This window comes from Malaya genurostris, chromosome 1 (genome assembly GCF_030247185.1).
Source record: "Malaya genurostris strain Urasoe2022 chromosome 1, Malgen_1.1, whole genome shotgun sequence".
Lineage (NCBI taxonomy): Eukaryota > Metazoa > Arthropoda > Insecta > Diptera > Culicidae > Malaya > Malaya genurostris.
This window is the reverse complement of record NC_080570.1, coordinates 120,053,476-120,079,741: the sequence shown is the minus strand read 5'-3', so window position 1 is coordinate 120,079,741 and position 26,266 is coordinate 120,053,476. Positions and strand designations below refer to the sequence as shown.

At 38.2% G+C, this 26,266-nt stretch overlaps 1 protein-coding gene across 1 annotated transcript in view; it reads left to right on the top strand.

Annotated features, from left to right (window-relative positions):
* The window catches only part of LOC131425623 (Ca(2+)/calmodulin-responsive adenylate cyclase), a 160,660-nt gene that overhangs the window by 108,331 nt on the left and 26,063 nt on the right, over nucleotides 1-26,266 (top strand). The window contains exons 5-8 of the mRNA XM_058587651.1: nucleotides 1,420-2,232; nucleotides 2,478-2,717; nucleotides 16,072-16,338; nucleotides 16,404-16,601. Coding sequence (XP_058443634.1) covers nucleotides 1,420-2,232; nucleotides 2,478-2,717; nucleotides 16,072-16,338; nucleotides 16,404-16,601 — 1,518 coding nt within the window. The remainder of the gene's footprint in view (nucleotides 1-1,419; nucleotides 2,233-2,477; nucleotides 2,718-16,071; nucleotides 16,339-16,403; nucleotides 16,602-26,266) is intronic.

Here is a 26,266-nt window from a genome sequence, read left to right as displayed (position 1 = left end):
CTTTAAAAAGACTGTTAGTGATTCAGGTAGCCTTGAAAAAGGCTGAAGCCTTGAATCAATGAAACTATAGTTAGCCAAAAAAATAAATTCCAGGAGCCAAGAGCTATACGCGTGCGATGCGAACGACTGTTCAACAACGACTAATTTGGACGAACTTTGCGCACGTTTTCCACAGTTCGATAAAGTAAAGTTGAACAATGAACCGTATGTGTTCTATTCAAAATCAGAGTTCGTCGGAAAGAAGGTGCCAGAAATTCTGGAAATACTAATTGTTAGCAATATCGAAGATGTTTTTTCGGAGACCACTCGACTCAGTAGACTAATATTGACGTTACCCTCAACCAGCATCGGTTGAAAGAAGCTTCTCAATCTTGCGCAGGTTGAAAAACTACCTAAGATCAACGATGGGAGAGGAATTCAAAACAAATTGATGTCTCAGTTGCAACGTCGAAGCGGTTTTATTGATGAAGTTATTGACAGATTTGCTCGACGTGCAGAGCGCCGAATTTCTCTATTGTATCGATGATACGAAATACGTTTAATAAAAATTCCCATCCAATAGAACATTGTTATTTCATTGTATTGAAAACAAGCAAATATCCGTTCCTCAATTCTTACTTTTTACTTCAAACGAACTGTTACTTCTTATATCATATCACATAAGCAGTGCACAACCCGTAAATTTTGTCACGAGACGCCTCTGGATAGACACAGCTCTAAAACACGGTTAGAGATGGTAGAACGTTGCATTACTCTCGTTTCTTTTTAGTTGTTTTCAAGTGTTACATTTGAGGTAGGCATGCAAGATTCGAAGCGGTTCGTTATTAGTATCTTTTATTTTATAATTAGCATTCAAATGCAGGTTTAAACACCACTTGAAGAGTTAGTAAAATTTCAATCTTTTAATGCTGCCGGTTTTTTTTTCATTGTATCTGTGATGCGAATTCCATTTAAATCAATCAGTCAATGTTTATTTTTGGAATTGCATTACTGATTTTTAATATTTGTTTTTCCGAGAGCACGATGAAACCCACACCGATTTTCCAGCTGAACGAGCATAATTGTTTTCGGGCTTTTCCAGTTGACCTCGGGCTTCTATTTTGCTCGCAGCAAAATACACAATTATTTTGTAATTCGTTTGTAGTAAACACACTTAAAATTTTCACAAAATAATATAAATTTTGGTGGATTTGAGCTAATGTTGTTTTCAATTTATTAGTTTTCAAAAAAAAAATTAAAACTTGATTTCCAAACAATAACGTTTAAATAGTAAAGAATATTGACACAGTATTTCATGCCAACAAAAAAAATATTGCAACGCATATTAATCAGCCTTGTTATTGCACATCACTGAACAAATTTGTTTCTCTTTCTCTCTCTCTCTCTCTCTCTCTCTCTCTCTCTCGCACCTCGTTACAGCTGGCCGCTAACATTGTTATCTTCGTCGGGGTCAACGTGGCCGGACTGGTGGTGAACGTGATGATGGAACGTGCCCAGCGGCGGGCCTTCCTCGATACCCGGAACTGCATCGCGGCCCGGCTCGAGATGGAGGATGAAAACGAAAAGCTGGAACGGCTGTTGCTGTCGGTGCTGCCGCAGCACGTCGCCATGGAAATGAAGAACGATATTCTTTCGCCGGTCGAAGGTCAGTTCCACAAGATCTACATCCAGAAGCACGAAAACGTTAGCATACTGTTCGCGGACATCGTCGGTTTTACGGTGCTGGCATCGCAGTGCAGTGCCCAGGAGCTGGTGCGACTGCTGAACGAACTTTTCGGACGGTTCGATCAGCTGGCACACGACAACCATTGCTTGCGGATTAAGATTCTGGGCGATTGTTATTACTGCGTTTCGGGGATTCCGGAACCGAGAGCCGACCACGCCCGGTGTGCGGTGGAAATGGGTCTGGATATGATCGATGCCATCGCTTCGGTGGTGGAACAGACGGACGTCATTCTGAACATGCGAGTTGGCATCCATTCCGGTCGGGTGCTGTGTGGAGTGCTGGGATTACGGAAGTGGCAGTTCGATGTGTGGTCCAACGATGTTACGCTGGCCAATCACATGGAAAGCGGTGGAGAACCGGGACGGGTTCATGTGACCCGTGCAACGCTGGATGCTCTCGGTGGAGAGTACGAGGTCGAGGCCGGTCACGGAGATACGAGAGATTCCTATCTGCGGGATAATCAAATCGATACCTATTTCATTGTGCCACCTGCTCACAGAAGAAAGGTAATTATCCAAACGCTTGAGACACAGATCCTTCTCGTGGTTGCCGCCTGATAGTGGCTAATATTTGTGCTGTTTCCTTTCCCCCCACCCATCACGACCGGCCACTGTAAAAAAAAAACTAATCCAATGTCATTTCTGTTATATTTTCCGATGTGATTCCCGTGATCGTCACCCCCCTCAAAACAAAAAAACCAACCCATTGTTCAATCATCCCATGATACGTGTTCATGTTGAATGTATGACAGCCCCTGATGCTCAACACCCTGGGCGTTCGGTCGGCCCTGGGGGCGGCTAACCGGCGCAAGCTGTCCTTCCGGAACGTATCGAACGTGGTGGTTCAGTTGCTGCATACCATCAAGTACTCGGTGCCGGTGCCGTTCTCGCACATGGCAACCGGCGGATCACCGTATCCGGGCGGAACTGGACCGGGCGGTGGGAGTGCCGCCGCCGGCGGTGGAATGTTTCTCGACAAAAATGCTCGCAAGGTAAGTCGCCGTTGGTAGTTTGGAGGAGCGTATTTTTTTTTTTGCTTCTTTCTCAGCCAAAGCTAGAAATATACAATCCGTTGGCTGTTGCTGGCTGCTGATGGCTTTTCGATGTTGTGCGCTTCTGTTGTTTTGATTTTTTCTTTTCTTTATTTCATTCGTTTGCTTTCCGGGTTCTATCAAGCGCTGATTTCGCGAATTTTTTTTTTCGGACTCTTCAAATCTTTTCCTGTTGAATCTCTTCAAAAAAAAAATTGGCATGCGCAGATCTGCATCGATCGAATTGTAAAGTTTCGAACTATTGTATATTGTTTTTACAAACTCTACTCTTTTTACATTTATTTTTTTTTTGTTTTATTTTTGTTACATTCTAGGACCCGGTAAGTAGTTGTTGCCTAGTTCCCAAACTTTCCACCTTGTTTAGTTAGTTATAGCAAAAAACCACAGATGCTTTCGATGTTGTACTGAGAGACTGATGTTATCAATCGATTGAATTATGTTCATTGGAAATTCAGGCCCGACTATGTTCAAAACGTGATAGAATAGAATAGACGGTAATGTTACTACAGTCGTTGTCAATACGAGCAGATACTTTCGTTGTTTGTAGATGTGAGATAAAATGTAAATATATCCCTATTCTCAGTAAGCCACTCAATAAGTCGTGTGACTGACACACAGATGGCGCTATCATTGTCAAATCCATGTGACGTTTGTGAAGGTTAAGAAGTACCAACTTTCAAAAGACTATATGTGATATTTCATGACATTTCGATTAGTCAGCAAAAAGTGACTGTCAATTTTCAAACCAATTTCGTGTGTTGATTTATCATTGCTTCTTGATGAAAATAAAAATTGTACAAGCTCAGCAATGCACAGCGGGGAAAAAACCCCAGAAAACCCGCGAAGAAATCGGGAACCATGGAAAAAGGCAACAAACAAGAGTGTTTTGTTATGTAAAATAACCCAAGAAATTCAATGGAATGGTTTTTAATGGCCGCACGAATCGCCATTCTGCTCGTTTTACCCCAAATGCCCAGCAGTTTTAGGATTTTCTGTAGTATTTGTTCTGTAGCTTGATCAGAAATCGAGTGCGGTCTACTGAAATAGCTTGATTTTATGTAAAAATGTCTGTAGAATCGAATGGAAAAGTGTACACTGGCCGCACGAAACGTTTTGGTGGCTATTTTACCTCATTTCCTTCATTTCATGAGATTCTTACTGTAAATCTTCCTTAAATCTTGGTAAAACTTTTTGCAAGTTTTCTAAATCTAGCTTATCTTATGTAAAAAAAGTTTGTAAAATCGAATGCAAGAACTTATACTGGCCGCACGAAACGTTTTGTTGGCTTTCACCCCAATTCCTCCAATATGTGAAATTTTCATCTTAATCACTCTTAAGTCTTAAGCGAACCACGTTGAAAGCATACGAACACTATCTTATATTATGTAAAAAAGTCTGTAGAACCGAATGGAAGAACCTACACTGGCCGCACGAAACGTTCTGATAACTATTTTACCCCATTTCTCCATTTCATGATATCTTATTGTAAATCGTCCTTAAATCTCGCTAAAACTTATTGGAAGTTTACTAAATCTAGCTTATCTTATGTAAAACAGTCTGTAAAATCGAATACCAAAACTTATAACGTCCGCACGAAACGTTTTGATAACTATTTTACCAAGATTTAAGGACGATTTACAATAAGATATCATGAAATGGAGAAATGGGGTAAAATAGTCATCAGAACGTTTCGTGCGGCCAGTATAAGTTCTGGCATTGGATTCTACAGACTTTTTTACATGAAAGTAGGCTATTCCAGAATACCGCACTCAACTTCTTTTCAAGTTACAGAGCGAATGTTATAGGATATCCCAAAAATGCTGTACATTTGGGGTAAAACGAGCAGGATGGCGATTCGTGCGGCCATTGTAAACCATTCCATTGAATTCCCTGGAAATTTTTACATTAAGAAACGCTTTAGTTTGTTGACCTATCTCAATTAGTTCATGAATTACAGAATTTTTTGCGGGTTTTCTTAGATTTTTCTCACTGTGCAATGGTTTCAAAAGTGTTACCCGGACTCTGCCTCTATCGAAAAGAACCATTTGTCATTTGTTCAGACACGATGGTGAACGTGCTGGTCGCCCGGTTGAGGTGGTTACTCTATCTTATAGTAAATTGAAATTGCGTCAGATAGCTGAGGTCGTAAAGATTTTAGACTGCAGTGTGTTTACTCACAGTCGATCAAAAACAACAATTTGTTGATGATGATGACCATGTTCACTAGTAACAAAGCTGATTTTTGCGTCGATATATGACAATGAATGAAACAAGGATCCATTACTTTACTCCGTAATCGAAACAATCACCACCTGAGTGGATTGCTGGACAGTTTGGCTTCAGTATTTTGGGATGCACATGGTGCAATCGACCTGGAAGGATTCGTAGTGACAAATAGAATGCAATGATTTTGTATGCTAAGAGATCTGTTGAAACAGAAACGTCAAATTCAATAAATGGAAACGAATGCCAGGATTTTGGACTTTGATTGTACAATCTTCATCTACTATCTTGAAAAGTATTCTGAGAATATTTTACTCAATCAGTTCCGTTTTACGAAAGGTATTTTCATTACTTTTCCAGTGCTTCATCAAAGTTTTAGACTAGTAGCATTACCGTTCCGGATTTCTAAACCTTACGGAAAGCTATTGTCTTTGCACCCCAATGCTTTTGGGTACAGGTAAAAATGTTCTCTGTAAGCTTTTCAAGGGTTGCTCCTTTTGTTTGCCAAACAACAATTCGCCTAACGCTGAAAATTTACCGTTTTGAGTGAATTCCCAAAAAAAAAACACAATAGCTGGATGTCGGGAAGGTTATTTGAAGTCGTTTCGTTATCTAAAACCGAAAACAGAACAAACTGGCTCCGTTGGCACGTTCCCTTTGAATATTCGACGATTTGTGTTTGGCATCTCAAAGTGTATGCATTGGACGTTGGGTAATTTCGCCGAATCATGGGTAATTTCAATTAACACCTTAGTTCTGATTGATTATTCATTCAAAAAATCGTAATTTTAGAAAATGGGATTAATCTAGAACCAAAATGACACGTTTTAGAAAAATATACGATTTTGTGATTTTGATAAATCGTGGGGAATTTTGATCCACTTTTCAAATTGAGACAATTTAAAAAATTTTGATTCTCATAATCTTAAAAAAACTGTCTATTGAATGTAAACAGAAAAGGTTACTCGGGCATAACCTACAAATCGTAATAGTTTTGAGCTAAAATAAGTAGAATTTTTCCCGTTGTTGGCTGTGTCGCTCTAAGTTGTGGTTCGGATTCGGGCATCATTCAGAAATTTCATCTAGGACCGTAAAATCTTTCATTTGAATGTAACTTTGAAAGGATCGGTTCAGTTTTGAAGTTTTTGTCCACTCATTCCGGAACCGGATTGGCCAATGTCAGTTTGTATGACCTTGCTTGTCACGTATTCTTAAAAATTTTATATGGTTTTGAACCCAATTTAGACGATTTTTTCTTATTTTCACATCGTCGCTCTAAACGATAGCTTGAAATTTCAAACAATCATCACTCTGTAACCCGGAACCGGAGGTCTAATCTGGACAAAATTTAGGAATTCCGTAGAAGACCGTAAGACTATTTATTTGAATTTAAGTTTAAGAAAATCTATTGGGCCGTCGCAGAGAAAAGTGAGTGAGTTCCGTTTTGGAGTTTTTTTTAACACTAATTTCCGGTTCTTTCGGAATCAGATTCCAGAAATCGTCTATGGGACAATGGTGACAGTTACGACTAGAGATGGGCAAAACAGTTCATTTCAAAGAACCGTTCAGTGGTGCAAAGTTCTATTGAAAGAACTAGTTCTCCAGAGCCGTTCGTTCGTTCGTTCGTTTCATAGTTGGTTTGTTTGTTCAAAGACTAAATGAGAACTTAGTGTCGTTAGGTTAGGCGAGGAAAAAAAAAATCCCACGAATTAGAACTGAGCTTTCGTGATGCAGCTTTCTTACTACAGAACTACCGTTCTCGAAAAAAGGTTATGCGAACAAAAAAAATGGTAGTATTGCTAACGAATCATCATATGAAAAAGGCAATAAGGGACGTGGACGAGTTGAGTTCACCACGATCCGTTCTGGTAAATTGTGCGCCTACTGGAGGGAAAAATTAGCCCCGGAGATTTCATCGCTGAACACAGGTTCAAGTTTTTGCTGTAAAAAACGGGTATCGTTAAGATGAGAACGGGTCGTTTCGCCGAAAACCATTTCACCGAAAGTGGTTTCGTCGAATGCCATCTCACCGAATGGGTCATTTTTCCGAAAGTCGTTTCGCCGGAAGGGTCATTACACCGAAATGGCCATTTTTTGCCTTCATTTTATCAATCCCAATCACGATATTAGGACTATTGAAGAATTCTGCGGAATGGCATTCGAATAAACGGCTTTCGGCGAAAAGACCCTGATTCCGTTAAGATGGCAAATTGCAACGAACATTTTGAAATCGTTCGAGAGTTTCAGGTATTTCAAGAGATAACGGCCTTATTGATGTAAATCAAACATAGAAGCGGTTCAAAGTGACTTCCTTGCGGTGCGTCAGAGGTATCTCTTCCTCGTTCGCAAGACAGATATTTGAGCGTAGCCAAAACTCTGTCCTATATATTAAATCCAATCATCTCAAGTCATGCAATTTTTGACCAGTGTTTTATGGAATTTTACGAAGCAATGTAACTTCGGCCAGAAGGTCCAACTAATCCAACCGGTGATGTGATAATGCTTTTCTCTTGTCATTCACTGTCTTTATACACCTTCAGTACTTGATTTTGATCTCGACAAAAAAATATACTGAAAAAACACGGAAATTCATTATTCAGACGAAATTTTGGTGAACATTGTTTTCCCGATATACGGCTTTAACAGCAATCGACCATTTTACCGAAATCGGTAAATCGAAAGCTCGGTACACAGCTTTCAGACAACCGAAATTCGGTACATCATGAAAGTAACCATTTTGCTGAAGCTCAAAATCAAGCGACGTTATAAATACAGTTTATAAAAATGGAACAAGGCGTTGTTTTGTTTTATTGCAGAGATCATCACATTTAAGGGCTGAGGCCAGAAGGACCCGTATAAGTTTTGAATCAACCACGTGTCTCGCTCTGCGTATTACATTTCTCTCCATACTGTCTCGCATATGTGCAAAATGACTCTCGATGGGCCGGGTTGCCAGAAACGTTCCGATATTTTCGGTTACAAGTTTGACTACATCAATCGGTCGAATGTGATTGACATATATAAGCCTCAAAAGCGTTACGTTACCAGGAAACTGGAGCAGAATTAAAGGCGCGTGCATGGAAATCGACTTACCTTCACAAAAATAACATTCACTTCATTTTTATCGCAACGACAAGATATGTTTTTATGCACTAATTGCATCTAAATTAAATTATCTAGACATTGTCAGGATAGATTTTTGATCCATGCTTTTGAAGGCGAGATATTCAATGAACAAGTTGAAAGACGGCGTTTTCAGCTATGCAATTCTTCCTTCAGAAAAAAAAATTTCCCGACCGCTAAAGTCAATGAATCATTCTCAAATTTTCACAGAATAATCTAAACTAATTTTCTAAGAGATTGTTAGTTGGGTTTTTTGATATTCTTCACAGTTTCTGAGAAAATCAGATTTAAAGCGTGAAAAATGCCCCCTAAAACGCCCTAAAAAACACTGGCCTTAGACCTTAATATGCTTTCGCAGCAAAGAAGCTGTGCTGAGATACGTGCTGACAGTTTACTTTGCAATGACATGCTCACTATCAAACAGAGTTTAAACATGTTGATCCCAATTTAATGTTTTATGATTGTATGATTCCCAGATTCTCAGCGAGGTAAAATAATTTTTTTTATCTTGGAAACGTCACATTATGAAGGATCGTAAATCGTCAGCATCACCACCAGAATATGAAATACCATCGGAACGTTTACCTCTATCAAATATTTGCCCAGAGATTACGCAAAATCTGGGCGTTGGATAAATTTAAAACGAATTGAATGATGCGTGGGAAACAACAAAGTCCTTCATTCAGTCAGATTTAACACTCTTTTTCATTATCTCTTTACCACAAATGAAGAATCTAAGTGTGTAAAATTATTCTTTCGGTAAGATTATTTCTTACATGAATTTGGAATGATTTTAGACACAAACATTCGATGATTCGATTACGTCACTAATCGGAGAAAATTCCTTTTTGCCGGTAACGTCACACACCTAAAACTTCGGATTCTCGGAGGTAGCGGAAGTTTTGCAAAAGTAACCAAAAAAAGATGGGTGGGTAATATCAGAGGCATAACCTGATGACGTGAATACGAATAAAACGAATGGTTCAGTTTCTTTGATGTTAAAGAATGTGATCAGTAAATGTGACATATAATTTCACTCAATTTTACCGACCGATTTCTGCAAAGTTAGATTCATATGAAAAGTCCTGTGTTCCCATGCAATGTCCCTGGATTTCATATAGATCCGATCTCTGGTTTCGGAATAACGCAATTAAAATTAATGCCATTAATTTTTCTCGTAGATAGCTGAGCCGATTTTTTAATCAGATTCGACTTTCGGTTTAGGAGATCCCTATATCTCCTGTACCGGAAGTCGGATCTGAATGAAAAATCGTTTGATTAGCGTAAAAATGTAAATTTCACATAAATTGATCGGGTTTGCAGATTTTGCTGTTTTGCTGACCAAATAAACTTAGTTCAGTTTCACCGGTATTCGGTTTTCGATCCCGGAAGGTACCCAAAAATTTTATTTGAAACGCACCACGATTTTTCTAGAATGGCTACATTGATTTTCAAAAATTTCGAATCGAATAATTAGTTTTGCCTTTCTCATATAGAAAGGTTATGCAATCACTTGAAAAACCGACTAGTGAAATTTGGCCTGGACGGCCAAGTGTCATATACCATTCAACTCAGTTCATCGAGCTGAGCAATGTCTGTGTGTGTGTGTGTGTGTGTGTGTGTGTCAATTAATCTCACTAGGTTTTCTCGGAGATGGCTGAACCGATGAAAGGTCTTCCGGTCCCATACGGAATTCCTGAATTTCATCCGGATCCGACTTCCGGTTCCGGAGTTATAGGGTAAAGTGTGTTCAATATTATACACCGTCACTTAAACTGGCGGAACAAAAACCGTACAAAATGTTATAAACTGGACTCTAAACCGTTATTCCCAATCTTAGGGTCAATTGAAAGGTCTTATGGTCCTACCAAAAATTACTGTAAATTTTCGGATGCAACAAACATTTAAATCGTAATTTAGAGTGAGTACTAGTAGAGTTTGTATGTCATGTTAGTTGGTGGCCGTACGAACCGACTTTGATTATACCGGTTCTCGGGTTCCGATGCCGGAAGTGCATATAACAGTGAACCCACTTCGTTTTCTTAAGGCTGACCTACGCAATCAAAGCACTGTTTTATTCTGTATGTTATACTAGTTAATGCACAAACAATCTCTTGGTTTCTTTCAAAAATCGAAGAGAAAATTTTTGAATAGAATACCACAATATTATACATGAGAGAGGCATCATTACACCACTAGGTGGATTAAAACAGGTTTTTACAATTCAAACCGTCGTAAAAGATGGCCATAGCAAATAATCTTCAAATTTGGGCTCAAATCTATTCTAATTCAAGGCCATCGTTTTCGGTCCCTGAATACCGATTCAAGAAATACCGTGAATAAACTACCGTAAACCTAAAACTTCAAAGCGGAACTCACTGCAACTTAACACTAAAACACCGAAGAACATTTATACAAAAAAAAACACATGCAGATTGATGAAAAAAGGTATCATCTCACTGCTAGGTGGATTAAGCACGTTTTTTGTCAAAAACATTTCAAATTTCGATAAAACAGAACAAACTTATTTAGATTCGTAATATAACTTGTAATTGTCCATAATTGTTCGCTTGGAGCATTTTCAATGAAAAGCTGAGATCGTTGAGGTAGAATAAAAATTATAAATTATCCATAGTGACTTCCTTGTGGGACCCCGATTTTCATTGTCATTTCACGGCCAATGTAGACAATAGGCAAAAATGTTGATGAGAATAATTGACATCAAGAATATTTGGGACTGACTGCTCAATGTAAATACTCTCCTCGACATTGAGTGGCTGAACTTTACTGTTACAGTGTTGGAAGTTTGTTTTAGCTATTGCAGCTTTGGAAGTTTTAGGTCATCTCGCGCTAAAGATGAAGATTCATTGGGAATCTTCTATAAATTATTGATATAAATTATTGATATAAATTATTGATATCAACTCGCCAAGCATGGACAAAAATATATTTCAAAAATTCATGAGTAATTGTAAAATATTATTCACTTAAAGACTGTCCCAGAAAGTATGGACGCACTTTGATTTCGCTGTAAATAATTCACAAGTGTTAGATATTCAAATTTTATTCGATATACTGATAATATTAGACTACAACAACAGAATATCATTCTCAACATTTTCTACTTAGCCATTGTTGGCGCATCTTCTTGCGAACGTTCCTCATTAAATATAGACTTCTTAGCGACAAGTTTTGACACTTTTTTCCAATCTTTTTCGAACTGTTGAATGGTTTCGGCTGCCGAGACATGTTTCCTAAGATGTGCCTTCGTTAATGCCCAAAATTCCCAATTTCTTTTGGGACGAAAGTGACATTTTTGGTAGTATACCATTCTACCGCTGATTTCGAGTAGTGGCAAGAAGCAAGATCTAGCCAAAAGACAACAGGATCCTTGTGACTTCGAATCATGGGTAGAAGTCGTTTTTGTGAACATTCCTTGATGTATATTTCGCTGTTCATTGAAGCAGTGGTGATGAAGGGTTTCGAAATCTTACCGCAGCTACAAATTGCTTGCCAGACCATAGCTTTCTTACCAAATTTTCGACTTCAATCGATGTCTCGGACTGGTTTAACACTTGCCCTTCTCGCACCGTATAATATTGTGGTCCCGGCAAGGATTTGTAATCGAGTTTCACGTAGGTTTCGTCGTCCATGATTATGCAGTTCAAATTTCCAGCAAGAATCGTATTGTACAGCTTTCGAACCCTCGGCCTGATCGATGCTTCTTGTTTCTTGACTACGTTTTGGTTGTTTCTGCTTCTTATAGGTTCGCAGATTCAAACGTTCTTTAGTTCGAAGAACATTAGACTTCGAAGTGTCCACTTTTTTGGCCACATCCCGAACTGAAACCTTCTTCTTTTGCTCGAACGCCTTCAGTATAGGTTTATCCAACTGAGGGTTGGCAGGACCTTTTTTTCGACCCGTTTTCGGTTTATCCTCAAAGGTGTTATCCTCACCGAACTTCCTGATTGCATTTCGCACGGCTTTTTCACTTACTCCTTCCATTTTTGCTATCTTTCTCAGTGACAGTCCGCGTTCTGTGCACCATTTGTACACAATTTTTCGACGTTGTTCTGCTGAAAGTCCACGCATTCCGAAACAAACTAATGAAAACGAATAACCAACTGCACAAGTGGTTAGAGAAGAGTGTAAACAACAGGACGCAGCCATAAAAATTGACAGATTCTGAACCATTGCGAAATGACAGCGGTTTTTGGTTGCGTCCATACTTTCTGGGACAGTCTTTGTTTACTGAAACAATACGCACTTCACAAACTAGATATTTTAAGAGAACTTCTCACAAGTCAGTTGTAATCATATAAAAAAAATCTTGTTTAAATATTATTTAGTTCTTTGATAAAGCGATGCATAGTTGGAATCAGATAGGTGAAGTTTTGTTATAATGCCAAAGATTTTGATCTGTAAAAAAGAATGAACAGTTTCGCTATAGACTAGAAATTATAAGAGCGTTTTGATTATAAATTTAATAACTAAATTGACCGTCTTAAACAACATGCACAAATGAGTCTACCTCATAGTATTCAATTAAAAGTACTCGTAGTTCATAACCATATATAGTTAGTGTATTTTTTACTAACAAACAAAACATTTTCTAAGTCCACTACACTCTCACTGAAAATATTCCGCATTTCCGTATCGGTTTTGCACGATACGCTTCGTGGGATGATTTGTTCAGTTTATGCGGTTGAAATTTTGTGCGCTCTGTTTTGGCACTGAATTTCACCTTAAAGCTTGTTCGTACCAAACATTTAAGAAAACTTCATATTGGAGTTGTTTGTGGTTATCGCATATTACTGAAAACTTTATCCTAAATTGCTGACTATATTTCCCTTCATGTGGAGAAATCATTGTGTCGTAGCGTTAAATACTACAAGAGATATACGCGATTAAGTTCTATACACTCTTGTACATGCGCCCGTAGTAAAGTAAGACGTATTCACGTCAAAATTACTTCTAAATCGATTTAAAGACGTTATTTAAAAGAATGCCTTTACAATTTTGCATCTCGTTTTCCCTTTACATTCATAATTAAGCATCCATTGCCGGTACCATGATCAAGAAATTATGAAAATCATGAAACATGTCTTCGTGTTTATTACTGATGATTCTATGAGCAAAATGATGAGTTATTGCTCATGATGTGAATCATTTTGCTCATAGAATCATCAGTAATAGGCATGATCTCAAAAGAAGAAGGTACCGGCAACGGATTTGTATCCGTGTTGTGACATATTTTGTGCCCACTGAATATCACTCACTGCTTCTGAATTATCCGTACGAATCCCACTGAAATAGTGCCTCTATTTTTCTAAAATTTTGTCCGTTTAACTACATGAACATAGTGGTGAAATTTTCTATCGTCAAAAAATTGCTTTCCCATGAACATAGTTTAGGGACAAATTGATCACTTTCTATCTGGCAAAAAAAAACTAATCTCAAACATTACGAAAGCACTTAGTAGTTTCTAGAGATCCTAACTCAAAAGCACTCGCAGAACAAACAAACAAACAAACAACCAGAAAAAAAACACTTCCATCTCTCATCTTGCTTCTACTACCCCAACCACGTATTGTTGTTGTTGTTATTGTCGGCGTCGATGAAAACCATTCAGGTACTGCACTTGCAACGTATGCTGCACGCAAATCCGTTTCAAGCCACCGTTGCAGCAGCAGAAAACACGAGCCTGATCGGTACAGCCGACAGCGGCGGTGGTGGTGGTGGTGATCCAACCCGAATTAGAACCGGATGCCGCAGCGATTCCACCCAGTACAGCCCGGAAAACTTTACGCTAAGAGTGAGAGGATTGCTAGTTTTCATTTTGTTTCCTTGGATTACACGTGTTTTATTCTCTCTCTCTCTCTTTCTCTAAAGCATCTGTCACCGACTGCTATGATTGTTTTCTTTTTTTTGTGTCCACCAAACCGTTCACTCATCGCCGACACCTGCGACGAAACAAAAAAGCCTTCCGCCATCTCTGTTTTCTCTTCTGAGTGGTTTAGTTGTTTTCATTCTGCTGTCGCTATTTTTACTATGACTGTAATTTTTCCTTCCATCAAAGGATTTTTTTCTCTTTCATAACAAATTACTACCGGCTCACCACCTACCTTTAAGGCGCACTCTAGTAGCTTTTCCGCCACTTGTGGCGTCATCTTGCAAGCACAACACCTTGACGCACTTTGAAGCGCACACACACGCACTCGCAAACACATACCGTTGCTTATTCGCTGCACTGAACCAAAACTGCTTGTAATCTGCTCTGCTGGTTTTCTTTTTTGTCTCTAGAATGTCAATCATCTATGTTTAGTTTGTCACTTGACAGAAGCGCACGAGGTTTTTCATTAATCATGTTTTGTTTTCCGTGTATCTTCCCGGTGTTGCATTTTTCTGCTGCTGCGTGCAAATGAGAATGGACAATAATGGATTTTTCCTGTGGTTTTCTAATGGCTTTTGAAGATGCCATTTAAAAGTAGAAGAAAAACGCATTACTTTCCACAGTCTGTTTCCTAGGCCGGCCTTCAGTGGCTTGCCAAGTAAATGCTAGATCCCATGTCGTTAAAATACGGCAGCTAGTCGATAAAAATTGCTTCTGTTGATTGGCTAAAACGTCTATTTTCTTTAATTGTAGTCAGAAAACATAGAGTAAATTCAGCCAACATCAAAAGTTCACACACACTAAGAAGTTAAAATTAGTTACATCGCATTCAACTTTAAGTTAAAGGAAATCACTTCCTTTTCCCGTAGAAGGAAAATTAATTTTCTGCACGCAATCTGCACCGCTGTTGGGTGAAAAGAACCTAATAGCTTGTAATTTTCTGGCATCGTGTACGTCAGCGGCCTTCTATGCTTAGCTTGTCAACTTGATCTTTTCATTTTCAAACGGTTATTTTTCAACACCAACACAGGAGTATTACTGTCCAATTTCAAGCCTTTGCACTGAAATACATTCCGCCATTCGATTCGGAATTCGTTTGCCATGCACCATGCACGTAACATTTTCAACACTGCATCGCTCGATTACTGTTTGTTGTTGTTGATTTTTCACATCTTCGGATTAGCGTGTAGCTTATTTCGAATAGCGAATGCACTGTAGTGATTGATAATTTACTAACAACATTTTCGAACAACTTTCGAACTATAATTAGGTTTTGATATAACCTTACCATTGGGTTTTTTTTCTATTGACACTGCTGCAAACCTCAATGTTTTGACATTTCAGTAGAAATGTTTACATGTTCGTAAGGGAACTGCGATCAACATTAGCTAAAAAATGAACCAAACTCCACGTAAGCAGTTCTACTGAACTGGGTTTTACACTATGACGACACAAATGAACTGCCGATGAATCAAGTTCATCTTTGACAGCTGCCGGTGGTTTGTTTTGTTTTGCGACTGCAAAGTAAAAAGAACTAAAAAGATTGTCCTGTATACGTTTCCAGCATCAAGGAGCGATATTTGTATAAATCTGTTTAATGTGAGGCGACTTGCAATACTTAAATTCAAACGATGAACCTCTGATTATCTTTTAAACTGTAAACGAACCACCGGCGGCTGTCGAAAAAAGTTCATTCTGTTCATTTTGTGAGGTTATGTCATGTTCGTGCAAAACCTAGTTAATTTGCAGTCACAAAACAAAACAAACACACGGCAGCTGTCAAAGATGAACTTGATTCATCGGCAGTTCATTTGTGTCGTCATACGGATTTTTCCCATGACGCCAAAAAATCAATTCGTTTGTTCATTTTTGACAGTTCGCTTGTACTTTTCCATAGAGATCCTCGTGAACTGTCAGAAAAATACTGAGGTTAGCAGTGACAATAAAAGAAAACCTAATGCACATCCATGGATCACCGTATTCTATTATATTCGTATATTAAAACCTTTTTTCTCGACTTTCCATTCTATTTGCGTGTGCTGCCATCTATCGCAGAACAAGGTGACGGATAAGTTCAAGCGACCGTTCAAGAAACGTCACTCCAGCGTGTACCACCAGCCGTCGAATCGGGTCAACAAGTTCCTGTCCCAGGCGATCGAGGCCCGCAGTGTCGACCGGGAAAAGTCCGTTCACGTCAAGCGGATTTCGCTGCAGTTCCGCGAGAAGGAAAAGGAACGGCAGTACCATCAGGATTTCGATCTCGGCTTCACGACCGCCATGGGTTGCAGTTTGCTGCTGTTGATCCTCAGTGCTGGACTACAGGTTTGATGAAAGCTGTAATTAAAAAAAAGTTGACTTATTTAATGATTATTTGATTTTATTTGTAGATCTCTGCTTTACCACGTACATTAATACTGCTGCTCCTGTTTTTGACAGCTTTCGTATGGATAAGCTCAATCCTGATGCTTTTGCTGGCCGTTCGACTGAAGTGGATCTTTTGGGATCTATCACAGAGTTTCTCGCTTAGGCTGGCCATTACCGTGTTCACGATCGTGCTACTTTACTCGGTCGGTCAGGTCAATGTGGTGAGTATTCACTTTATTTCTAGAATAAATTGTCAGCTTCATTTGGGTATGGGTACACAAATATCTCCAGTCGAGTACTAAGCTATAGAAGAAGCGTTATTAGCATTATTTGTCGTTATGCATGCACGAGACATTCCACGTTAGTTAACATTCATCGAGTTAAAAAACTATGATTCGAGCTAACAACTTACAAAAAGGGAGGTGATTTAAAATCTGTATGAAGATAAATACGATATTAGACTGTGTGGTACAGAATACTAGAACCTACGCCAAGACAGACTTAAAACAGCTTCTTGTACAGGAATATTATAAGGCAACTGGAGGAACGAAGAAAGGGTAGGGGTATCAGAGATTTTCAAACACATTGACCTGCCGAATTTGGCAAAGAATTATCTTGTCTAGCAGGCAAATCCGTTTCTGTTATTTACAACACCAAAACGATCATCAAGCAGGAATATTATGTATAGAAGTGTTTGGAAAAACGTGTTTTGTTTTTCCTCAAGCAACACTGCAAATATTGTTCCATTCTTTTTTGGTGGGATTCGGCATTATGCCAACACACAGTGGTTCAAAAGCTTAATTTTACGATCTTAATCGATAACACGTTAAAAACGTAGTTTTCGAGGTACAGTATCTTCAGCAAAGTTGTTCAGAATGATAGCCGCCATCTTTTGAAAAATTTATTCATGTGATTAATCCCCCTAAAAGTGAAAATTATTTATGTGATTAATCCCCTTTATTTTGTCGTGAATACGACTTACTTTACTATGGGGTGCCTTTTCAAAATTTACCCTCTGAGAGAGTGATAAGTTTTTGATCGTGAATATCTCTTGTTGTATCTAACGAATCAACATAATTTTTGCTACATGCCATCGGAAATATGATCACAATTTTATGATAAAATTTTCAGTTGTGTGACATAATCTCAAATAGTTCAAAATTAAACTTTTCTGAAATGTTTGGTATAAACGAGTATCAAAGAGGATAATTCATATGGCGCGTTTGCCTTTCTCGTATTTTGAAAGCTCATAGCTCAGTGATCTGTGGAAGGATTTATATAATCTAACTACCAATAGAATCGAAATTTTTCAACTTAAACGTGTATAGCAAGAGCATTGAAGTATTTCAATAGTACACTATTGAAAAACCTATCTCATTTGACCCATGTCAACACCAGCCAATCAGAACGCGTTCTGAGGAAGAGAAGAAAATAGCTGCTGCTGTACAACAAATCGTTCAAGAAAAATGTTTCCAAAAGTGGTGAATATCGTAGTGAGTTCCTCAATTTGGTCCTTCTGAATGCTAGAAACGAATCCCTACAGCATATTGATAGTCTCTTTCAATAAATTATGCAAATCCGAAATGAAATAATCGACATTGAAATTCTATATGCGGCTATTTTTATAGCCGTTATGACCGCCCATTAGTGAAAAAGCTACAAACGAAATCACATAAAAGGAAATCTCTTAACAAAAATTGAATCAGTTTGGATTCTATGGCCACTGCGAGCAGATGTGTTTTGTGTCGTCTGCACAGCTAGTTTCGCTTTCGACAAGAGCGATTACGTCACAGCTGCCAGTCATTTCGATGGATGAAAAAGCAACGTTGGAGAGCATTATAAAAAATCAGCCGTTCTAATGGCTCTAAAATTTTTCTAAAGAACTATTAGGATTTGTTCTTCGCAAATCCAGGGATTATCCTCAGTTTAGTGCAAATCAAGAACAATTTGGTTAGATTTGTGCACTTTTCGCTGTGTGAAATTCACAGTAATCGAGATCAAGTGAAGCCTTTTTTTGCGAAAAATGTTCCGAGTTTAATATCGTAGAGAATTACGCAATTTGACCCTTCTGAATGTTGGAAATGAATCCCTACAGCATATTGATAGTTTTTTTTCAATAAATTATGCAAATCCGAAATGAAATAATCGACATTGAAATTCTATATGCGGCTATTTTTATAGCCGTTAGGACCGCCCATTAGTGAAAAAGCTACAAACGAAATCACATAAAAGGAAATCTCTTAACAAAAATTGAATCAGTTTGGATTCTATGGCCACTGCGAGCAGATGTGTTTTGTGTCGTCTGCACAGCTAGTTTCGCTTTCGACAAGAGCGATTACGTCACAGCTGCCAGTCATTTCGATGGATGAAAAAGCAACGTTGGAGAGCATTATAAAAAATCAGCCGTTCTAATGGCTCTAAAATTTTTCTAAAGAACTATTAGGATTTGTTTTTCGCAAATCGCAGGTAATTATCCTCAGTTTAGTGCAAATCAAGAACAATTTGGTTAGATTTGTGCACTTTTCGCTGTGTGAAATTCACAGTAATCGAGATCAAGTGAAGCCTTTTTTTGCGAAAAATGTTCCGAGTTTAATATCGTAGAGAATTACGCAATTTGACCCTTCTGAATGTTGGAAATGAATCCCTACAGCATATTGATAGTTTTTTTTCAATAAATTATGCAAATCCGAAATGAAATAATCGACATTGAAATTCTATATGCGGCTATTTTTATAGCCGTTAGGACCGCCCATTAGTGAAAAAGCTACAAACGAAATCACATAAAAGGAAATCTCTTAACAAAAATTGAATCAGTTTGGATTCTATGGCCACTGCGAGCAGATGTGTTTTGTGTCGTCTGCACAGCTAGTTTCGCTTTCGACAAGAGCGATTACGTCACAGCTGCCAGTCATTTCGATGGATGAAAAAGCAACGTTGGAGAGCATTATAAAAAATCAGCCGTTCTAATGGCTCTAAAATTTTTCTAAAGAACTATTAGGATTTGTTTTTCGCAAATCGCAGGTAATTATCCTCAGTTTAGTGCAAATCAAGAACAATTTGGTTAGATTTGTGCACTTTTCGCTGTGTGAAATTCACAGTAATCGAGATCAAGTGAAGCCTTTTTTTGAGAAAAATGTTCCGAGTTTAATATCGTAGAGAATTCCGCAATTTGACCCTTCTGAATGCTGGAAATTAATCCCTACAGCATATTGATAGTTTTTTTTTTTCAATAAATTTGCAAATGCGAAATAAAATAATCGACATTAATATTCTGTATGCGACTATTTTTATAGCCGTTAGGACCGCCCATTAGTGAAAATGCTACAAACGAAATCACGTAAAAGAAAGCTCCTAACAAAAATCTAATCAGTTTGGATTCTATCGCCAATGCGAGCAGATGTATTTTGTGCCGTTTGCAAAGCTAGTTTCGCTTCCGATAAGAGTGATTACGTCACAGCTGCCAGTCATTTCGATGGATGAATAAGCATCGTTGGAAAGCATTATAAAAAATCAGCCGTTCTAATGGCTCTAAAATTTTTCTAAAGAACTATTAGGATTTGTTTTTCGCAAACCGCAGGTAATTATCCTCAGTTTAGTGCAAATCAAGAACAATTTGGTTAGATTTGTGCACTTTTCGCTGTGTGAAATTCACAGTAATCGAGATCAAGTGAAGCTTTTTTTTGCGAAAAATGTTCCGAGTTTAATATCGTAGAGAATTACGCAATTTGTCCCTTCTGAATGCTGGAAATGAATCCCTACAGCATATTGATAGTTTTTTTTTTCAATAAATTTGCAAATGCGAAATAAAATAATCGACATTAATATTCTGTATGCGACTATTTTTATAGCCGTTAGGACCGCCCATTAGTGAAAATGCTACAAACGAAATCACGTAAAAGAAAGCTCCTAACAAAAATCTAATCAGTTTGGATTCTATCGCCAATGCGAGCAGATGTATTTTGTGCCGTTTGCAAAGCTAGTTTCGCTTCCGATAAGAGTGATTACGTCACAGCTGCCAGTCATTTCGATGGATGAATAAGCATCGTTGGAAAGCATTATAAAAAATCAGCCGTTCTAATGGCTCTAAAATTTTTCTAAAGAACTATTAGGATTTGTTTTTCGCAAACCGCAGGTAATTATCCTCAGTTTAGTGCAAATCAAGAACAATTTGGTTAGATTTGTGCACTTTTCGCTGTGTGAAATTCACAGTAATCGAGATCAAGTGAAGCTTTTTTTTGCGAAAAATGTTCCGAGTTTAATATCGTAGAGAATTACGCAATTTGTCCCTTCTGAATGCTGGAAATGAATCCCTACAGCATATTGATAGTTTTTTTTTTCAATAAATTTGCAAATCCGAAATGAAATAATCGACATAAAAATTCTGTATGCGGCTATTTTTATAGCCGTTAGGACCGCCCATTAGTGGAAAAGCTACAAACGAAATCAAATAAAAGGATATCTCTTAACAAAAATTGAATCAGTTTGGATTCTATCGCCACTGCGAGCAGATGTGTTTTGTGTCGTCTGCACAGCTAGTTTCGCTTTCGACAAGAGCGATTACGTCACAGCTGCCAGTCATTTCGATGGATGAAAAAGCAACGTTGGAGAGCATTATAAAAAATCAGCCGTTCTAATGGCTCTAAAATTTTTCTAAAGAACTATTAGGATTTGTTTTTCGCAAATCGCAGGTAATTATCCTCAGTTTAGTGCAAATCAAGAACAATTTGGTTAGATTTGTGCACTTTTCGCTGTGTGAAATTCACAGTAATCGAGATCAAGTGAAGCCTTTTTTTGCGAAAAATGTTCCGAGTTTAATATCGTAGAGAATTACGCAATTTGACCCTTCTGAATGCTGGAAATGAATCCCTACAGCATATTGATAGTTTTTTTTCAATAAATTATGCAAATCCGAAATGAAATAATCGACATAAAAATTCTGTATGCGGCTATTTTTATAGCCGTTAGGACCGCCCATTAGTGAAAAAGCTACAAACGAAATCACATAAAGGAAACTCTTAACAAAAATTGAATCAGTTTGGATTCTATCGCCACTGCGAGCAGATGTGTTTTGTGTCGTCTGCACAGCTAGTTTCGCTTTCGACAAGAGCGATTACGTCACAGCTGCCAGTCATTTCGATGGATGAAAAAGCAACGTTGGAGAGCATTATAAAAAATCAGCCGTTCTAATGGCTCTAAAATTTTTCTAAAGAACTATTAGGATTTGTTTTTCGCAAACCGCAGGTAATTATCCTCAGTTTAGTGCAAATCAAGAACAATTTGGTTAGATTTGTGCACTTTTCGCTGTGTGAAATTCACAGTAATCGAGATCAAGTGAAGCTTTTTTTTGCGAAAAATGTTCCGAGTTTAATATCGTAGAGAATTACGCAATTTGTCCCTTCTGAATGCTGGAAATGAATCCCTACAGCATATTGATAGTTTTTTTTTTCAATAAATTTGCAAATGCGAAATAAAATAATCGACATTAATATTCTGTATGCGACTATTTTTATAGCCGTTAGGACCGCCCATTAGTGAAAATGCTACAAACGAAATCACGTAAAAGAAAGCTCCTAACAAAAATCTAATCAGTTTGGATTCTATCGCCAATGCGAGCAGATGTATTTTGTGCCGTTTGCAAAGCTAGTTTCGCTTCCGATAAGAGTGATTACGTCACAGCTGCCAGTCATTTCGATGGATGAATAAGCATCGTTGGAAAGCATTATAAAAAATCAGCCGTTCTAATGGCTCTAAAAGTTTTCTGAAGAACTATTAGGATGTGTTGTTCGCAAATCGAAAGAAAATATCCTCAGTTTAGTGCAAATGTAGAACAGTTTGGTTAGATTCTTGCACTTTTCGCTGTGTGAAATTCACAGTAATCGAGATCAAGTGAAGCCTTCTTTGTTTTTGCGAAAAATGTGGAAAAGGGGAATGCTTGCATAATTCATACAATTGATCAACTATTTGATATTCGGAAGTGTTAAGGAACATGTCATTTGTTTTCGTATTCACGACATCCAGTTATGTCTCTGACATTACCCACCCGCCTTTTTTTTATATGATTTATTCCCCTAAACTTTTCTCTTTTTTTTTCTCGAAAGATGGTGCCTATCATTCTGAGCAAATTTGCTGAACATACTGTACCTAGAAAACCACGTGGTAATGATGTATCAATTAAGAGCGTAAAATTGGGCTTTTGAACCACTGTGCAATATAGAAAGGTAAGCCGCGTCATGGAGTGGTACAATGGCGCGTACCACTTCCAGTGTGTACCCGACAACAAAAATCCCGTCCAATACACCAGAGCTAAAGTGGAACACGCGAAAGACAGTTGTCAACGAGATGCCAAAGAAAGTTATCAGTCAGAAAGTGACCAAGGAGACAGTACAAACATTGATGTAGTGTAATGCAGATGTAGTGAAGATTTAAAGAGTAGCAATTTTCTCGACATTGGTTCAAATGTTTCTCTAATCTATACCGGATTAGTGAACAAATATTTAAAATTGAACCTACTTCGATTTCTCAAAGACGGCCAGGTCGCTTTCCACAGACTTGGATGGAAATGAAAGGTCTTAAAGTATTTAAAAATGCAAAGTCTTGGTATTACTCTTCTTTTGTGGAATTTGACCTTTCTATTTTAGTAGACTTCGCCACCGATTCATAGCGTTCAAAATCAATAATACTAGGATTCTACTGACAGTAAGAATCTCTCCAGGTCGGGACTCGAACATATGACAAACGGCATGTAAGCAGTGTTGGCGAAAAATCGAAATTTCGAAAAACGTCATTTTTATAAGTGATTTTCAGACCCAAAAAATCATCGATCACAAAACTCGCCTCAGAATAGTTCAGTACTGATTTTCTGCAAACGCTATTCTCACTGGAACTGATTTCTCATGGTAAAAAATCAATTGTGAAGAGTTCACTAGCGAACATTCTGCTGAATGATATTCAAGAAAAAAGGTCGCACATTGAATACGAGGTCTGTTCAAAAAGTTCCCGGAATTTTTTAATTGCGCGCATCTGGAGAGTCCGGTGGTCAAAATTTTTTTTTATTGTGTTGGTACATATGTCCCTAATGTATGGTGAAATTTTCAGCTGTATTCATTGTTTACATTCTGTCTTGTAGCGGCTGGTGTAGACGTGTTTTTTTGAGCTCGGCGATTTTTGTTAGTTTAAACAATGGAAGAATTGAAGAATTTGTATCAAATTTTGCGTGAGAGAGCCTACGGTGAGTCTGCCATGAAAAAAAAACAAGTGTTTACGAGTGGTATAAGCGTTTCCAAGATGGCCGCGAAGACGTTGAAGACGACGAACGCTCCGGTCGACCCAGCACGTCAATAATCGATGAAAATGTGGGAAAAGTGGAAAAAATGATTATGGATGATCGCCGAATCACTATTAGAGAAGTTGCTGATGAAGTTGGCATATCAGTTGGCTCATGCCATCATATTTTTTCAAATGTTTTGGGCATGAAACGAGTGGCAGCAAAATTCGTTCCAAAACTGCTGAATTTTGATCAAAAAAACAAACGCATTACCATCGCTCAGGAGCTGTTAAACGACGTCAACGACGATCCAAATTTACTTGAAAGGGTCATAACTGGTGATGAAACATGGGTGTACGGTTATGATGTCGAAACAAAAGCACAATCGTCCACGTGGAAGCACCCAACGTCACCAAGACAAAAATCGCCGAGCTCAAAAAAACACGTCTACACCAGCCGCTACAAGACAGAATGTAAACAATGAATACAGCTGAAAATTTCACCATACATTAGGGACATATGTACCAACACAATAAAAAAAAATTTTGACCACCGGACTCTCCAGACGCGCGCAATTAAAAAATTCCGGGAACTTTTTGAACAGACCTCGTATATGTCTGACATGACATTTTTCGGATATGAATTTTTATAGCCGTTGTATCTCAACCCTTTGCAGAATACATGATGAATAAATTCGCCGATGAACAAGAACTGAACCTTTCTGAACATGTTCGGTGCGCGTGGTATGGTTGATGAGTGGATCAATAGTGGCGATGTATTCGAGATTTACTCAGCAATACCGTGGTGGTGGAGTAATATCATTAATAATAATGATTAAAACACATTATGAAAAAACCAATCATAGCCAATTTAACTTGAATATCGTACGCAGAAGTAACAGGAGCGCAGGTTATCGCTTCACCAATTCTATTTGGAATGTGTAAAAACATATTGTTCCTATTGACCACCCTACGTGCATCGTGAAAACACTTCGAAACTGTACTTAAACTATTCCAATTAGTGGGTCTTGCTAGGATATTATAGTCCCAAGGAAAACACCAGAATTTTATCCGGATTCGACTTCCGGTTCCGGAATTATGGGGTGATAAGTGCTTGATCTTTCAAATCATTCAACGTTATTTTACGTTTCGTCTTTGACTCATCAGTGCGTAGTAGCTTATGTTCAGCTACTAGCGCGACCTGGCGGCTCAACATAAACCGCTACGCATACGTGAAGTTAATTCTATTTGCAAAACATTTTTTGCTATTACACCGAAGTATAATGTCCAAACTGACGTCTCGGACGAAACAGATTTCGGCTATCTAGCCGTGCAGATTTTGATAATTTGAAGGGGAAATAAGCTTATTTTCAATATAAGCTGCTACGCACTGATGAGTCAAAGACGAAACGTAAAATAACGCTGAAAATGGGTATATGCACCTTGCATAAATTTAGGGATTTTTCCCTTCAAATGTTCGAATCTTTGTTTAGAGCGACGATGTAAAAAAAACGGACACCATCTTTTAAATTGAGTCAGAATCTTATTCAATTTATTTATCATGCCGAATGAAATTCTTTTACTTTTCTCTGAGATTGCTGAACTGATTTTCCCAAAATGCCAATATCAAAATGTCAAGTTTTTTTTTTCGAAATTGAACATTTCATGCATTTCTATGACATCTGGAATCAAGCAAGTTTTTTCGATATCGTAAATATCATGTACTCCTTCCCCATCTTCGGTAGTTTCCAACTGGATATGGAAAATGTCCGCATGCATCTCAAAAAAGTCCCTATGCTAAATTTGAACCCCTTTGGCCGATTGAAAGGGGACCTGCCCGGCAGTCAAGGGTTCAGTTTTTGTAATAACTGAGTGGAAACATATATTGGAGAAATCAAAACAATGAGAAACTCACAGAAAAGATAATTTGTTCGAAAAGATACGTTCAGAGACAGGATACGAATCTGCGTTTTTATGCAATCCGTGCATACGCGTTACCATTTCGCCACCCTAAGCTGTGATAGACATTGCTGTACCACACGACTGGGTTTGGTAAGCGTACCTCGAACATTGTCTGAATGCTAGCCGCCTCACGACCGGTATCATATATGAAAACATCTTCTTTATTCATCAGACTATAAACACTAGTCTTCTCGCTCTATATATATTTTGCCACTCCAGCGCTGGGTAGGAGAGTATATTTATAATCACTTGCTGCCTTCTCCACTATACTCTACTGAGAAGTCGAAGATTGAAAATTGGTGATATTTAAGTTCCAGAGATCAGTTAAAAAAAGATTTTTTTTTTCGAAATAACATGAAATCTCCACGTTTCACGCATTTCCAAGACAACCATCCTAAAACAAATTGGTGGACTTCGGAATTTTAATGCATCCCACTCTGGTGATTTTCCGATATCGAAAAACTTTGAACTTGAACCTTTGGATATTATTTAATTGCCGGAAAAACCGACTATCGAATGGAGCTTCGGCGTACCACGGTGTTTTTCTGTCCGCTCAAAGGCTATAGCAGGATAAGCATGTGAAATCTGCTCCCAAAGGGAACTCATATTGTTATACCACATTCGAAAGGTCATAGACTGGAAACAATTTTCTCAAAGTTTC